This window comes from Caretta caretta, chromosome 4 (genome assembly GCF_965140235.1).
Source record: "Caretta caretta isolate rCarCar2 chromosome 4, rCarCar1.hap1, whole genome shotgun sequence".
NCBI lineage: Eukaryota > Metazoa > Chordata > Testudines > Cheloniidae > Caretta > Caretta caretta.
This window is the reverse complement of record NC_134209.1, coordinates 117,215,724-117,232,545: the sequence shown is the minus strand read 5'-3', so window position 1 is coordinate 117,232,545 and position 16,822 is coordinate 117,215,724. Positions and strand designations below refer to the sequence as shown.

At 39.5% G+C, this 16,822-nt stretch overlaps 1 protein-coding gene across 5 annotated transcripts in view; it reads left to right on the top strand.

Moving 5' to 3' along the window:
• Nucleotides 1–16,822, top strand: part of RBPJ (recombination signal binding protein for immunoglobulin kappa J region) — a 99,261-nt gene that overhangs the window by 61,663 nt on the left and 20,776 nt on the right. For all 5 annotated transcript variants that reach the window (XM_048848677.2, XM_075127989.1, XM_048848679.2 and 2 more), the window contains exons 3-5: nt 2,094–2,189; nt 11,033–11,198; nt 11,858–12,032. In XM_048848677.2, coding sequence (XP_048704634.1) covers nt 2,094–2,189; nt 11,033–11,198; nt 11,858–12,032 — 437 coding nt within the window. The remainder of the gene's footprint in view (nt 1–2,093; nt 2,190–11,032; nt 11,199–11,857; nt 12,033–16,822) is intronic.

Sequence of the window (16,822 nt, the reverse complement as noted above, 5' to 3'; positions counted from 1 at the left end):
TAGAAAATATAAGTAAGAATATGATACATTTAGATAGTCTGAAGAATATACCATTATGTTAAAATTCAAATGCTCTTTTAACTAAATTATTTTCTATTTATCAAAAGTCCTATATGACTAATAGAATATGTTGCACCTGCTTGCCATCTCCAGTTGGAAAATAACTTTTTTTTCTGATACATGTTCTTCAGCAATTCTGAAACATTCTTTTTCTCTTCATTGCTTAAGTTCCTTGAAGGAATAAAAAGATCTCTAAGCAACTTCTGTTCTATTGTGCTATTTGCTTTTGCAGTCATATATAAAATTACATATTTAGTAATGATGAGTAATGGTGCTTACCTCCTTAAAGTGCTTTGAGATCTACTGATGAAAATAGCTATGTAAGAGGTAGGTATTCTTGTTCTTATTGAACATTTTCTTGATAAGCGGTAGAGAAAGGAGGATAGTCTTTCCATTCTTAGGGGGTTAGGTCTATGTGGCAACAGTGATTTTATGAATACAGCTTTTAGAGCAGAAGAAAGGGGTAGAGATAATTTGCTCCCAACACAATGCTTAATATACACTAGAATTGACAGCACATGGGCATTCTTTATTATATTTGTTTCAGTTTCTTTGAACAATTGTTTAACATGAGTACTGTAGATATTCATGGATATTGCATAATTCACTCTGCAATTTGAACATATGTTTATGATTAAGTTAAATGAAGCTAAAATGGAGAATTTTGTGTCAGTACTGAAATATGTAAATATAATTCATTGAGAAGATATTAATCTTTGGTTTCGTAGTTACAAAGTACTGAACATCTGAATATCTATGTAAATAGTCTCAGATAGTATATGTAAATATACTTGAGAGAAACAGTTTTTTATTGTCTATACTTTATGGCTGTATGCAGCATAGTATCGATGTTACTAGTTATTAGCCAAATTTCGCGAGATCAAGGTAATCCACATTTAAAATTGTGATTTGGCCCATATTTCTGTATCGATGCATCATCCACTTATATACATATTTCTGGTGCACCAGTTACCATGGTATCTATGTGCCAAGTACAAGAATTTAAGCTGAAATGTCATCCCAGTTGGATTACGTTCTGTCCCCCACTGTCCTGGGTGAGTTTGTATTCCATAGGCTCTCTTTATCTGAGGGGTCTTTCTAGTGGAAACAGATCTTGTCAACTAAGAATATTGTTTCCTTGGTTGAGTAAAGTTCTCGGTCAACAAATGTTTTGGTGCCATTAAAGAACTATCCAAACATTGGTTGAGTTTGATCTCCTGCGTGGCTGCCTTTAGGTGGATGCCCTTCACCAAAAATGTCCTGAAACCCCTTCCACGGAGTTTTATCTCTACTTCTGTCAGTTTCAGTAGGTAGCTTCAGTATTTGCACTTACCTAGTTAAGGGCTTTGAAGGTAAGGACCAGGGGACCTTGAATTGGTTATAGTGCTTAATGGAGGGTTGGTGTAATATGCAGAAGACTAGTAAAATGTCATCATCTACCTATTCAACTGAAGAGATGGTTGTCTTTGTTTTTAAGCCGAACAGCTTCTGTCTGGCTTCTGTTGTCATTGTATGGATGAATGTTAGAAAACCAACATGGACCGTGTATGTCATGTAGGCACATCAGCGCACATCAGATAAAACTAACAAAGGAGACCTTGGATTTGTTCAATGTTTTTGAACAAATATGGGTAGCAAGTTATTGTAAATAGTAACAACAAGACCTCAAAACATCCCTGTTGGTGTGAATGAACGTATTGAAATAAACACTGTCCTTCTACAGCACCCCAAGGTTTCCCTGTAGTGGAAAACTTTGAGATGATAGTAGATGTTGAAAACCCACTGAAAAGTATTGCAGTATAACTTACAGTTCTGAGGTGCAAATTGAATACTGTTTTTTTTGTCCCCAAAATTATCTTTTAAAACATCTGGTTTAAACCCAACTCTGTATTGTTAGTGTGCTGCATGTGCCCCCGGTTTTGCTTCTTTCCACCTCAGCTGCATTTTTTTCTTAAAGTTCTATTTGAATTATTATAACTACAAAACTAAAAAAAACTTCCAAAACTTATTTTCACTTTAAATTTAATTTTTAGGGAAGCTATGCGGAATTATCTAAAGGAGCGGGGTGATCAAACAGTACTAATCCTCCATGCAAAAGTTGCACAGAAGTCCTATGGAAATGAAAAAAGGTAAGGAAGAGTCAGTCTCTCTCTCTCTCCCATCGAGTCAAAAAAACTAATTATCTGGCGTGTCGTTAATTTTAGCATAGTACCTAACAAAATTGCCTTAAATTAAAAACACCTTAATCTGATTCTAAATAAATGTATTAATGAAATATATCAAGTGTATTGCCAAAATCTAGACAGGTGTTTGTACAGTGAATGTTGGAAAACTGCTGCTTTTAGTACATAGACGTTTGTGTCTGTTTCTGCAGGCAGTCTCAGCCCCCAGGTTCACTTCACCCTGGGATTTCTTTCTTTTATCTAGTTCACATGGTTGGGAGAGCAGTGAGGTTCTGTAGATCCTCATGTCCTTTGCAGGGGTTCTTCCCTGCACAGTTTGATTTCTGTGGGGAGAGGGATATCCTTAGCCTGGGCCTCACTTCTCTTAGTCTTAGTAAGACTTTCCTATTAGTATAAACTATTTTTCCGTGGTAAAGTGTCTGTTTAAAGTATTTTGTTTGGAAGAAGTGGTGGGAAGGTCAGCTTTTTTCTTTCAGTCATTTTAAATAAAGATATACATGGCCTCAATTCAGGACAGCATTTAAGCACGTGCTGTCCTGAATCAGGCCTGTAATTGCAATAAGACACATCGAGATGTATCATTAAAATTAGTATAAAGTATGTCTTGTTATAACAGCTTCTTGCCAAATATAGATCAATATATAAGTAGTAAGATGCTGTCTATCTGAGTCTATTTGTGTAGATATTTATACTGCAGCTGTCAACAACATATCTGATCACTGCATTTCCAGGCAATTGTAGTACGCTTCAGGTAGTTTTTAAGGCAAGAGGCTGCAGAAGAAGCATTTTGGGAAGGCTTGTTAGTGAATGTGCTTTATGGATAAGTTGTGTGCAGACTCTTCGGCACTGTTCTGCCGGTGCACTTAAATTCTGACTTGGAGCATCAATCAGAAAAAGCTCCCTTATGTCTAGATTTCTAATTATCTTATAATGCACAATGACTGACTGTTACTGTAAGTGTCCATAACAAATTTCAAAAGTTAAATTGCTGAGCTAAAAATATTGGACTAGAGCAGATGAGGTTTCAGACACAGATGTTATCTATGTGCAATAGCCACAAAACAGCCACACGTGCTGCATGTACTGTTACCTTTGATGCTTAATCTTTCTTTCTCCACCTTGGTCCACATCCTGTTGTATCATATTGCTTGTAAAATTTCCTGAGGGTTGAGATATTAAACATCTCAATGTACAAAAACAATTGAAAATCAGAATCCATCAGAAAATTGCCTGCAGAGTACTGAGATGTAATACCACTAGTACAAATGGATTCATTTCCTACCGTTGGGCCTCTGTTGTTCATGAAAAGGCCACTGTTGGCTGTTCTTCACACTTCTGTGCCTAGTTACTGGTACATCAGTGTATTTCCACTCTCCTGATAAGACCTTCACAGCTTGCAGTCTTCACTAAGCTTCTCTTCTAGGCAGTTTCCAGGTTCAGCAGTTCCATTTAATTGTTAAGGATTTTTTAGATCTCTTTAGAGCCTTGCATTTCATCTTGAGAATCAAATAGGAAACTCAATGAGGGGGAAAAAAAGGACACAAGTGAACAAGTGCACCGAGTGTATGCGACTATGCAGCCCTCTGTTGCTGACTGCAGTGTTTTTGGGCACATAGCAAGGGAGTTACAATTCAAGGCAGAGTAGCAGTAAGCAGTACCTGCTGCTTCACAAAGGAGGATTTTACAGCCATCAAGATTCATGATGACTGAACAGCAGGAATACATGGTTAACTTCCCAGATTGCATCCTATTCCAAAATAGCATGGTTAAGGAGTACAGCATACTGAATTCTTTTAACCCCTGAAAAAGCTTTGTACGCTTCCATCAATAGGAAAACGCTTTTCTAAAGAGCTTTCCTCTGTCAGACAGAAATCTGTTCCTTCTCTTGGGCCCAAAGTACTTCAGGAGCAGGAGTCGTCCAGCATCCAACCCTTTTAGGGATAGATTTACTCTTTTCCTGTTTGGATTGCAGTAAAGGAAGTGGGGGGAGGGCTCATTTTATTTGAAGTTTAAAACTCGCCATTTGTGTTAGGAAAATGTGTAAAGTCCTCATCCCTCTCCTTCTCCAAAATGACTCTTAAGAAATATGAGGTGATACTTTCAAGGTGGGTCTTTGTTCCTAGCAATTTCTAAATATTCCCATGTGCCTTTGACAGGTAATATTTCCCTAAACAATTCCATGGATAAAATACAGAGTAGAGCTTCAGGCATTCTTGATGTGGATTGCTGGTTATCATAAGTATATATTGTTAATGTTAGTAAAACCACTATGGCATGCATACAAGTATGCTTTCCCAACTCCTGAGAATTGCTGTGCTCATGCCAACTAGTAATCACAAGATGCAATCAGAACGACATTAATATTACATAAATACAAAATGCCAAATGTTAAAACGCCAAAGCTCTTCTGAGGGGGAACTGTATTGTAGTGTTTGATACTGGATCCTCATGATCTGGTACGAAAAATTTTACATCACTTTTCAGGGGTGTCATGGCCACCATTAGTGGCTCAGAAACTGAACTGTAATCAGATATTAATTAAAATAGATACATAAAATATTTTTGCATAGCATGTTCCTCCACCACTCTGTAGACATTGTGGAGGTAGGTCCATCCACTATTTAGTATAGCTGGAGTTTTTATTCACACCAGGTATTTTGAATTATTTTCCTAGTAATAGACTTACCAAATGAGTATAGATTTCTTTTTAGACCTTCAGAGTTTCAGGAAGAGAGAGCTCCACGGTGACAGTGGCTGGGAGTTCAGTATAAGATTATAGCATCATTGCCAAACTGATTTAATACTGATTTAAAGTTATTAAAAGAAAAATTGGAATATTTAGAACTATACATTTTGTTTAAATATTAAACATTCTAATTTTTATTCTCCTTCTCAAACCGGTGTTTAAACCAGTTAAGAAGATATCTTAGAGTATTACACTAGGCTCCCAAACTTCTGGCATCACAAATGATGTCTCATTATTAACTAAATTGCCGGTATCAACAGAAGGCTCAGAAGTGCCAGTTGTAATTAAATCTTTGGATTCACTTCTGCCTCCAGATACTTTGTGCAAATGAGTGCAGATTTAGGTCCTTGATTTTCAAATTCATTTTACTTTACTCATAGCGAGACATGCCTTATTCCTTTCTTATTGCTGGGCTAAACAAAATTAGCAAAGGTTTTAAGGACATTTTATTCTAATGATTAATCATGTTCATAGAACATTAGTTTTTATCCATTTTTTTCCTTGCATTTTCAAAGAGAGAGGTTATTAATTGAACCATTACTGATTGTGCCTATGGTTACATTGTATTTTAAGCTTCATAGAAGGATCTCTCCATGTTTTTTGGTCCTGGACTTTAATGTGATAAGGTAGTATCTTGGCTCACTTTAGATGTGTAAAGAATAATCTATCTTTACTTGATAGGCTTCTAAATTTTCAGAAGTTGGGGCTCCTTTTGTAATTCCAGTTTCCAGTCATAGAGATAGTGTAATCACGAGGCTATAGAAACTCCTCATTTCTGTTCCAGCTCTGCATTTGGTTTGCTATGAGGCCTTGGAAAAACCTTTTAACCTTTCTGTGTGCAGTTTATCTATCTGTAAATGAGGGTAATAACTACCTTGCAGGTGTTTCGATGAGGCTTAATCAATAGTATGACATTCCTGGTGGAAAGGAACCATACGATGTGCAAATGTTGTGTAGTGTGATTTTGTTTAAAAACCTTAGGAAGAGGTACTTCCAGACTTAGTCCCCAAGTTCTTGGCAACTTCTTTACTTGTCTATTTCATTGCCTAGCACACTGATCTTTGATTAGGGTTCCTAGATGTTAATGTAATAGAAATAATAATAGACAGGTCCTTCACTCTTCTAAGATGAGAGCATATTTCTCTTTAGTAATAATAGCCTTTGGAATGGCAAGGGTGATAGAAATTTAACAGAAGAAATTTGCAGGTGAACCATATGGCAATGACATGTGTACATTAGTTATTGTTTATGTTCTCAGATGTTACATTCAGCATAGTTGTCTGGATTCCTTCTGGGGGCTTTGATTCTAGATTAGAATTGTGCTAGTTATGTTTCTGTAAAGATACCATCCACCATTTCACTCCTGGTTCTCAGCTTCCTGGCATGCGACAGATCCCCAAACTATTGAAGTTTTTACGGTCTCAAAAGGCAGTCACTAATGGGACTTTGAGCCAGCCCTTCTACCAGTGGTCACATATTACTGTCTGAGTTTGTTTAGTACGCTTGGAATATTCTAGTTAGCAATTTCTTGACAGCTGTTAGTGAAAGAACTCCTTGCAGAAGCTGCACCTTGTAGTTATTGTTCAGTTTTTCTCTGCAATGCATTGTTGAGTATGCTTTACCGTGTGCCTACCTTCCAGTTAGGTCCTGGTTGTTATTGCTAAGATTGTTTTGTCATTGAGTGCTTTGCCTTGTTCAAGGCTTGCCACGTGGCTCCGATGCCTATTTTTAGCACTCTGGCACCTAATTATTTTTCATGTTTTTTTTTTTTCTTGTTGCATTGTATTCTTCAGTGGATGTTGTCAGTTTCTTCAGCCCCTAAGAAGGAAAGAAGACTGCTGAGTGGTTTCATGCTCAGAACAATGTGGGTAATTGACAAACATATCTTCTGCCTTGACTGTCTCCAAGTCGACCACCAGGTACAAGGGGAAATATTGTCATGCAAATGTCACCTCGAACGGTGGTGTATTTCTCCAACCCCACATCAAGGGAACCTATGAAGACTACTTTGAGACCAGCACAGGGCTAGGCCAGAGTGTTTCAAAAGGTAAATCCTTGAAGCAGAAGCCAGAGTTGAACAAGAGTGCTGAGTGCCAGGACTCAGTAGCGTTGGCCTAAACCCATTGTTCCCTGGTAAGCCTAGTTAGGGTAGTTTCACCACTGAAGCACCATGTTTTCCCAAATTCATGGCTTTAGTGGTGCCATACCTAGAGGGGCTGGGAGTGCACATGTACCCTTACTTGGGGAATTGGCTGGTCAAGAACACCACTATGGAGGGAGTCAAAAGAGCAGTCTGTTCACTTTTCCATGTCATCACGAGGGTTTTGGAGTCAGTAGGATTCAAAGTCTCTACTTTTCCCCAGCAGACATTTGGAGTACATGTGAGCTATGCTAGACATGTATCTGCTTGGTCTTCCTGCTGCAGAACAGGATTCAACACATGACCAATCTGATGGAGAGGATTTGTCAGATCAGATGGATGATAGCATGGGCCATACTATGAATGCATTTGAGTTTTGGTGGCCTCAACTGAATTAGGAGTACCTTGGCTTTTCTTCTCATGAGACCAACTCAGTGGATCTTGAGATCACAGTGGAAGCAAGCATTATAGGGGGACTCACATCTCTTCTGGATGATGGACAGCCTCTGGGCTTTTCTGGCTAAATGCCAGTCCCAAAGATGAGCTTCAATTAGGGTTTTAGTTCAAACTCCAGCCATTCAAATTGTAGTGACCACAGATTCGTCCAACATGACATGAGGAACATACAAAGAAAGTGCCCCCCACCCCACTCAAGGAATTTAGTCTGTCTATAGGAGCAACAACAGAACATTTTATGTACAGCAGATGAGTGGTTCTGAATACATGAAGTACCTTCAGAGACCTGATATGCCAAAAGGTGGCCCTGGTTCAGACATACAATAGGGTCACTGTGCTTTACATCAAGAAGCAGGAAGGGACCAAATTTTGCATCTTACGTCGCAAAGCTTGGCAGATGTGGGAATGAGTTTTTACCCAGAAGACACTTCTGATCACCATATATTTAGCAGGGAAGAAGAACATAACAGAAAGAGCTGATCCATGACAGATCTTCACAAGTGGTCTCTGGAGCAAGTAGTGGCCTACCTACTTCACAGAGGAACAGTGGAGGTAAATTTCTCCATCCCTTACTTGAAAAAGAAGCTACCAATCTTCTGCTCATGGCATGGCAGAAAAAAATTAACAAGGGAATACCTTATCTATCCAATGGATAAGGGGACTCCTGTATGCCTTTTTACTAGTACCTCTTGTAGTCAGGGTTCTGGCAAAGGTTTGGAGAATCAGAGGCAATAGGTTTTTAATCATTTTCTTTTTTTTGTTGGTCAGATTACTTCTTTGGGAACTTCCACCTCCCACTCAAGAAGAAGCTTATGGTCTTGTGGTTAATGTAGAGGACTAGAAGTTAGAAGTCCCTATAAATTGAAGATGAAAGGGAAAGCAGTTTTCTTTGTTCCATAGCACCTAGTCCCACTCTGTTTCTAATTCTGAGCTCTGGAAATTGTTTCAAACTAAAAATAGTTGAAGGAATTTTTTTTCTCTTTCCTCTCTTCATATGTAGTTGAAAATCAGCCCATGACCAAAACTTAGATATTCTCATTTATTATCTTAACCCATTTCTTCCAAATCCTTTTTCTCCAAGTTATTTTAAACTAATCAAAGATGGGGGCTTCTTTTGTCCCATGTTAAATGAGAAATAACTGCATCAGTGCTGTACATGCACACGTTACTGTACATACAATAGAACCTCAAAGTTACGAACACCAGAGTTACAAACGGACCAGTCAACCACACACCTCATTTGGAACTGGAAGTATGCAATCAGGCAGCAGCAGAGACCTAAAAATCCAACAACCCCAAATACAGTACAGTGCTTTGTTAAACATAAACTACTAAAAAAATAGAGGGAAAGCAGCGTTTTTCTTCTACATAGTAAAGTTTCAAAGCTGTATTAAGTCAATGTTCAGTTGTAAACTTTTGCAAGAACAACCATAACGTTTTGTTCAGAGTTACGAACAACCTCTATTCCCGAGGTGTTCATAACTCTGAAGCTATACTGTATTTTACACAATATAATTGAACTCTTCTTTACAGGAGATACTAGGATTCTCTGTATAAAGTTAGAAATTGAAAAACCAATACTTGCCTCCATCTGGAGGTAGAGTAAGAGAGATTAACCCTTAAGGCTAGACCAATAAGGGAACCAATCAAGCAGGTCTAATAATTATGACTGTTCCTCTTTTACTTGTTTGCAGTGTTGTAGCCTTGTTGGTCCCACGAAATGAGAGAGACAAGGTGGGTCAGGTAATAGGTATTGCCGTTTGTTGGACCAACTTCTTTTTGTGACACGCTTTTGAGCTTCACAGAGCTCGCACCTGAGAATAGCTCTGTAAAGCTCAAAAACTTCTCTCTTTCACCAACAAAAGTTGGTCCAGTAAAAGATATTACTTCACCCACCTTGTCTCTCTCTCTCTTTGATTTGGCAGTTTGAAATCAGTTTTTTAAAACTTAGTAAGCCACGAGTCTGTATATGATTTTGTTTTGCAATATAATTCAGTATTTTTGATGCCCTTATTGTAAGTTTTAGTTTAAAAGAAAGTTGAAGTGTTGCAGCCAGTTTGTTCTTAAAATGGGTTTTAACTTGTTTTCTGGTGGTCTTTATCGCCTCCTAGTGTCCTTTGGCAAAAGCTTTTCTGTACAACATACACTGAAAGTACTTGCATTTGGCAATATGTAAACACCCGCATTTGCTCAGTTGTAAAGACTGAAAATAATATAGATACGTAATACAGTACATGACATTGTAACATATTTTCAAAGCTTGAATTGACCTCAAAAGTTAAAGATGCTTTCCCCCTTTTTCTGTAGATAATTTAGAAAGCAATACTCTTTTAAGTCATTACAATTTGAGGGCTCACTGGGGCAGCATATTATTTGTATTTATTTAAATTATTTTAATAGAATATAGTAAGTTTTGTCCTTACCATAGTTTTGTCATAATTTCAAATTTAATTTTACAGAGGTTTATTTTAAAAAAGAAAGTATTTAATTTAGATTTTAAAAAATCTGATTTAAAAATATTTTTAAAGAAAATCAGAGTTTTATCCACATTGTCAGAAAACAAGTCTTGTCTTCATTTGTCATTGATGAAAGGATGTAAATATAACAATAAATACTAAGTGAATATTTTAGAGTGGTTTTTCTGAAAGGCTTATGTTTTTATTATTTTATCTGTCAATCAAAGCTCTTAATATCTCTACACCAACTTTACGGTCCTTAGAGTAGTAGTGGGCAACCTGCGGCCAAAATGCAGCCCATCAGGGTAATCTGAGTGCGGTCTGCGAGACATTTTGCTGACTTTCACTGTCTGCAGACACGGCCCCACCGCAGCTCCTGGTGGCCGCGGTTCGCCATTCCCAGGAAGCTACACACGCAAAGATGAGAGTTGCCAGAATAAATTGCATAAAGGAATCACGTTTGTTTAGTTTTAATTCATAAACTAATTAATAGATTCATTTGAGAAAATCCTCAAAATTCAGTTTAGTCATAGATTATATGCTGTAAATTTGGAGGAAGATACAATATACTTTTTATGCAAAACAGAATTTGCATCCTGGCTTAAAGTGAAACTCTCAGCCCGACCGTAATTGAGGGGTTGCAATTGTGTGTGTGTGTATATATGTATATGTGTGTGTGCGTGTGTGTGTAACCTACAAATACCCACTCAGTGTCATTTTAAGACCCAATACTTACCAGGGCTCTATTTAAAAGCTCTGAATATCTCCCTTCCAAGAGTATAAAGCTCCTGATTTTGCTCTGTACAGTTGCAAGATGCCATATCTTTAATCTGTCTCCCCCTTTATGCTGTGATGGAGGGCTTTTGTTCAAATATCAAATGCTAATTTGGCTAGGAATGTTTTGTATTGCCGGGACAAGACTCAATTTTGTCGCTTGTGTGCAAAGATTTTTATAAAAGCTGTATGTAATCTGTAAATTGTTCATCTTCAGGTTTTTTTGCCCCCCACCATGTGTGTACCTTATGGGCAGTGGATGGAAGAAAAAAAAAGAACAAATGGAACGGGATGGTTGCTCTGAACAAGAGTCACAACCATGTGCTTTCATTGGAATAGGAAACAGCGACCAAGAAATGCAACAGCTGAATTTGGAAGGAAAGGTAGAGCCCGTATGATAATTACTCCTGCAGATTACAGCATGGGACATTCTAACCACTACTGTCTCTTTCAGCAAATGCTTTCATGTTGTGTTTATTTTCTGATCACTAACTAGTTATTGTGGCCCATAAGACATTAGGGTGGGGAAGGTTTGTCAATTGGTAAAGAGAATGAAATTATTAAGTTTCTAAGCAGGTATAACAAATATTTAAAAGGAGGGAATAAAAATACTTTTAAAAGAATTGATATAGTATTTTGCTAAATGAAGAGAGATGTTTTACAATAATGCAAATTACTATGGGATGTTTTCTTGTGCCATCAATGAACTAAGATAGCTAGAATAAAACTGACTGTGCATAGGTTTATGTTGTTTGTAGGTGTTGCAAGCACTATTTCAGTTACCTTGTATTTGCAATGTAGTTCCTTCACTGATGCTGTAAATGTCTATTTTACAGTGCTCTTCATGATGTACGCTTTAAATAATTGGAGCAGGATTTTGTGATTTCAGGGAATGTGGTAAAGAAAAACATTTGGGTAGGCGTTTTTAAAGATGAATTCCGCCCATGTCATATTTTCTGATTATTTAGTGTGGTAAGTGTTTCTGCTATCTTGAACTAAAAGTTTATCTGAAAAAGAAACAGTAGTTTATTCTAATCTACAGAACTATTGCACAGCCAAAACATTATACATCTCTGACTCAGACAAGAGAAAGCACTTCATGTTATCAGTAAAAATGTTCTATGGCAATAGTGACGACATCGGTGTGTTCCTCAGTAAACGGATCAAAGTCATCTCCAAACCTTCTAAAAAGAAGCAATCACTGAAAAATGCAGACTGTAAGTATTTAGTGTGCAGGTCTTTACTTTATGTGGTGATATGTTTGACCTCACATGACTTTCTTCTTGTATGTTTGAGGCTTGATTGGAACTAAAAATAAATACAGTGGAATTTTCCAGATTTACTGTAATGTATTTAAGACCTCTGCACACTGATGTATTTTACAATATTCCCCTTTATTTACCTGGCTGTGCTGTAAATGAATTGAATATGGCTAGCATTCGCAATATAGATTAATAGTCTTAAAAAAAGTCCTTCAGCAGATTTCCAATCATGGATCTGAATACCTATACACAGGCTTGTCAAGAACTTCCTTATCTCAAAGTTCTAAGTTGTTGATTCGAGCAGGTCAGGACCCTTCCTGCTGAGGTACTTAAGCTACCTCCAGTAGTCAACAGCAAAGACGTTGCTTTAGGAACAAAAAGAAAAGGAGTACTTGTGGCACCTTAGAGACTAACCAATTTATTTGAGCATGAGCTTTCGTGAGCTACAGCTCACTTCATCAGATGTTTACCGTGGAAACTGCAGCAGACTTTATATACACACAGAGAATATGAAACAATACCTCCTCCCACCCCACTGTCCTGCTGGTAATAGCTTATCTAAAGTGATCAACAGGTGGGCCATTTCCAGCACAAATCCAGGTTTTCTCACCCTCCACCCCCCCACACAAATTCACTCTCCTGCTGGTGCTAGCCCATCCAAAGTGACAACTCTTTACATAATCAAGTCGGGCTATTTCCTGCATAGATCAAGGTTTTCTCACATCCCCCCCACCCCCATACACACACAAACTCACTCTCCTGCTGGTAATAGCTCATCTAAACTGATCACTCTCCAGGTTTAAATCCAAGTTAAACCAGAACATCTGGGGGGGGGGGGTAGGAAAAAACAAGAGGAAACAGGCTACCTTGCATAATGACTTAGCCACTCCCAGTCTCTATTTAAGCCTAAATTAATAGTATCCAATTTGCAAATGAATTCCAATTCAGCAGTTTCTCGCTGGAGTCTGGATTTGAAGTTTTTTTGTTTTAAGATAGCGACCTTCATGTCTGTGATTGCGTGACCAGAGAGATTGAAGTGTTCTCCGACTGGTTTATGAATGTTATAATTCTTGACATCTGATTTGTGTCCATTTATTCTTTTACGTAGAGACTGTCCCGTTTGACCAATGTACATGGCAGAGGGGCATTGCTGGCACATGATGGCATATATCACATTGGTGGATGTGCAGGTGAACGAGCCTCTGATAGTGTGGCTGATGTTATTAGGCCCTGTGATGGTGTCCCCTGAATAGATATGTGGGCACAATTGGCAACGGGCTTTGTTGCAAGGATAAGTTCCTGGGTTAGTGGTTCTGTTGTGTGGTATGTGGTTGTTGGTGAGTATTTGCTTCAGGTTGCGGGGCTGTCTGTAGGCAAGGACTGGCCTGTCTCCCAAGACTTGTGAGAGTGTTGGGTCATCCTTTAGGATAGGTTGTAGATCCTTAATAATGCGTTGGAGGGGTTTTAGTTGGGGGCTGAAGGTGACGGCTAGTGGCGTTCTGTTATTTTCTTTGTTAGGCCTGTCCTGTAGTAGGTAACTTCTGGGAACTCTTCTGGCTCTATCAATCTGTTTCTTTACTTCTGCAGGTGGGTATTGTAGTTGTAAGAAAGCTTGACAGAGATCTTGTAGGTGTTTGTCTCTGTCTGAGGGGTTGGAGCAAATGCGGTTGTATCGCAGAGCTTGGCTGTAGACGATGGATCGTGTGGTGTGGTCAGGGTGAAAGCTGGAGGCATGCAGGCAGCTTTCACCCTGACCACACCACACGATCCATCGTCTACAGCCAAGCTCTGCGATACAACCGCATTTGCTCCAACCCCTCAGACAGAGACAAACACCTACAAGATCTCTGTCAAGCTTTCTTACAACTACAATACCCACCTGCAGAAGTAAAGAAACAGATTGATAGAGCCAGAAGAGTTCCCAGAAGTTACCTACTACAGGACAGGCCTAACAAAGAAAATAACAGAACGCCACTAGCGGTCACCTTCAGCCCCCAACTAAAACCCCTCCAACGCATTATTAAGGATCTACAACCTATCCTAAAGGATGACCCAACACTCTCACAAGTCTTGGGAGACAGGCCAGTCCTTGCCTACAGACAGCCCCGCAACCTGAAGCAAATACTCACCAACAACCACATACCACACAACAGAACCACTAACCCAGGAACTTATCCTTGCAACAAAGCCCGTTGCCAATTGTGCCCACATATCTATTCAGGGGACACCATCACAGGGCCTAATAACATCAGCCACACTATCAGAGGCTCGTTCACCTGCACATCCACCAATGTGATATATGCCATCATGTGCCAGCAATGCCCCTCTGCCATGTACATTGGTCAAACGGGACAGTCTCTACGTAAAAGAATAAATGGACACAAATCAGATGTCAAGAATTATAACATTCATAAACCAGTCGGAGAACACTTCAATCTCTCTGGTCACGCAATCACAGACATGAAAGTCGCTATCTTAAAACAAAAAAACTTCAAATCCAGACTCCAGCGAGAAACTGCTGAATTGGAATTCATTTGCAAATTGGATACTATTAATTTAGGCTTAAATAGAGACTGGGAGTGGCTAAGTCATTATGCAAGGTAGCCTGTTTCCTCTTGTTTTTTCCTACCCCCCCCCCCCCCCCAGATGTTCTGGTTTAACTTGGATTTAAACCTGGAGAGTGATCAGTTTAGATGAGCTATTACCAGCAGGAGAGTGAGTTTGTGTGTGTATGGGGGTGGGGGGGGGGATGTGAGAAAACCTGGATCTATGCAGGAAATAGCCCGACTTGATTATGTAAAGAGTTGTCACTTTGGATGGGCTAGCACCAGCAGGAGAGTGAATTTGTGTGGGGGGGTGGAGGGTGAGAAAACCTGGATTTGTGCTGGAAATGGCCCACCTGTTGATCACTTTAGATAAGCTATTACCAGCAGGACAGTGGGGTGGGAGGAGGTATTGTTTCATATTCTCTGTGTGTATATAAAGTCTGCTGCAGTTTCCACGGTAAACATCTGATGAAGTGAGCTGTAGCTCACGAAAGCTCATGCTCAAATAAATTGGTTAGTCTCTAAGGTGCCACAAGTACTCCTTTTCTTTTTGCGAATACAGACTAACACGGCTGTTCCTCTGAAACCTGCTTTAGGAACATTAGTGATTAGCTCCATATCACCCCAATCAACTCTGCACTTCTCTGCATCGCTCTCAGTCTCTCACTATCTTTCCTCTCATTGATGTCAATTTTATTTATAAATGTATTTTGTGTGATTATCTTCAAGGTATTGACTTTTATTGGCGTTTGGGACTCTTCATGTTGTTGATTCTCTAGACTTTAAACCCAATTTTCTTGCTCATTCTGGAACGCCTGTTTTTTGTTTTGTAGCTCTAGAATTCTTGGGTACTGATGCATAACTGAAGCACTCCAAGCTATAATCTCCCTTGCTTTTTTCCCCTCAGAGTTTTCCTTGTCCACAATTGATGCATATCAGACACTGTGTATTCCCTTTTTCTTGATCCGTCAGATTCTCTCGTATTCAAATATTGTCGTCTAATCTTCTCCAATCTCAGAATCCTGCATTGGGATTTCCAGACTAGTTTATTGGGGTGCAAGGCTCAGGAGAGGGAATCGGTGTAAGTGGGGAAAGCTGAAAGACCCCAGTCCCCCACACAACTTGCAAATGTGCAGTTAAAGTAGCAGATGACTTCTTGAAAACTCCCTACCTTCCCTCTTGCCTGTCTTTGTGGCCGAATGTAGTTGGAGGAGCAGTTCATAAGTAGAGATCTGCAGATGAAGGCAGTTGTCTGCCAGCCTAAGTGTCTCTTCTCTGCTCATGTGGAACTCATCTTAGCCTTAGATGCACCGGTGGACATCCTTCAATTCTAAAAGCATTCACTTTTCTGATAAGTGGGGGAATATGGAGAAGGTTAATTGTGCTGCCAGAAAGGAAAACAAAAGAGGGTGCTGGATGAGAGGAAAAGTGCAAAAAACATACAGAAGAACAAAAAAAAGGAATGAGAGAGGGGAGGAGAAAAGAACAAAATATACAGAAAAGGGAAAGGAAGGAAAAGAAATGAAGAGAAGTAAGGGGAAAGGGAGAAATCGTAGAAACTCTGTCAGAGCGTTGTGGAAAGGAGCACGCAGATGGAAGGTGCCCACTGCTCCCAACAACACAAATGGGTCTACAACAACCAAAATGACTGGAAGTCACGATGATAACCATTTCTCAGCACATAAGTCAACACATGAGGTTGCACTGTGTTTTTCTTTTTTCCCTTCCCTTTTTTGCTCAAACATGCTCTGAAATGCAATTTGATTGCTCCACTAATGGGGAGTCACAGCTACTGTTTTGTGCCTTGGAAGGGCTGTGATTTATGCCTCCAGCGACCATCACAAGCCGTGAGGTACCAGAATGTTTACCTTAAAGCCCTCCTGATCCTTTCCAACAGTTCTGTTGTGAAACTGGGCTAGGAAGCCTTAACGGGTATGTCTACCTTGCAATTAAAAACCTGCAGCTGGCCCATGCCATTTGCCTTGGGCTTGTGGGGGTTGGGCTAAGGGGCTGTTTAATTGTGAGGCAGATGTTTGGGCTTGGGTGGGAGCCCAGGCTCTAGGACCCTGCAAGGTGGGCCTACCCTGCAATTAAACATCCCTAGAGCCCAAGCCCAAGCCAGCAGGCACGGGACAACTGCAGGTGTCTAATTGCAGTGTAGACATATCCAAAGACTTCAGCCCCAAGAGCCAGGGTTAA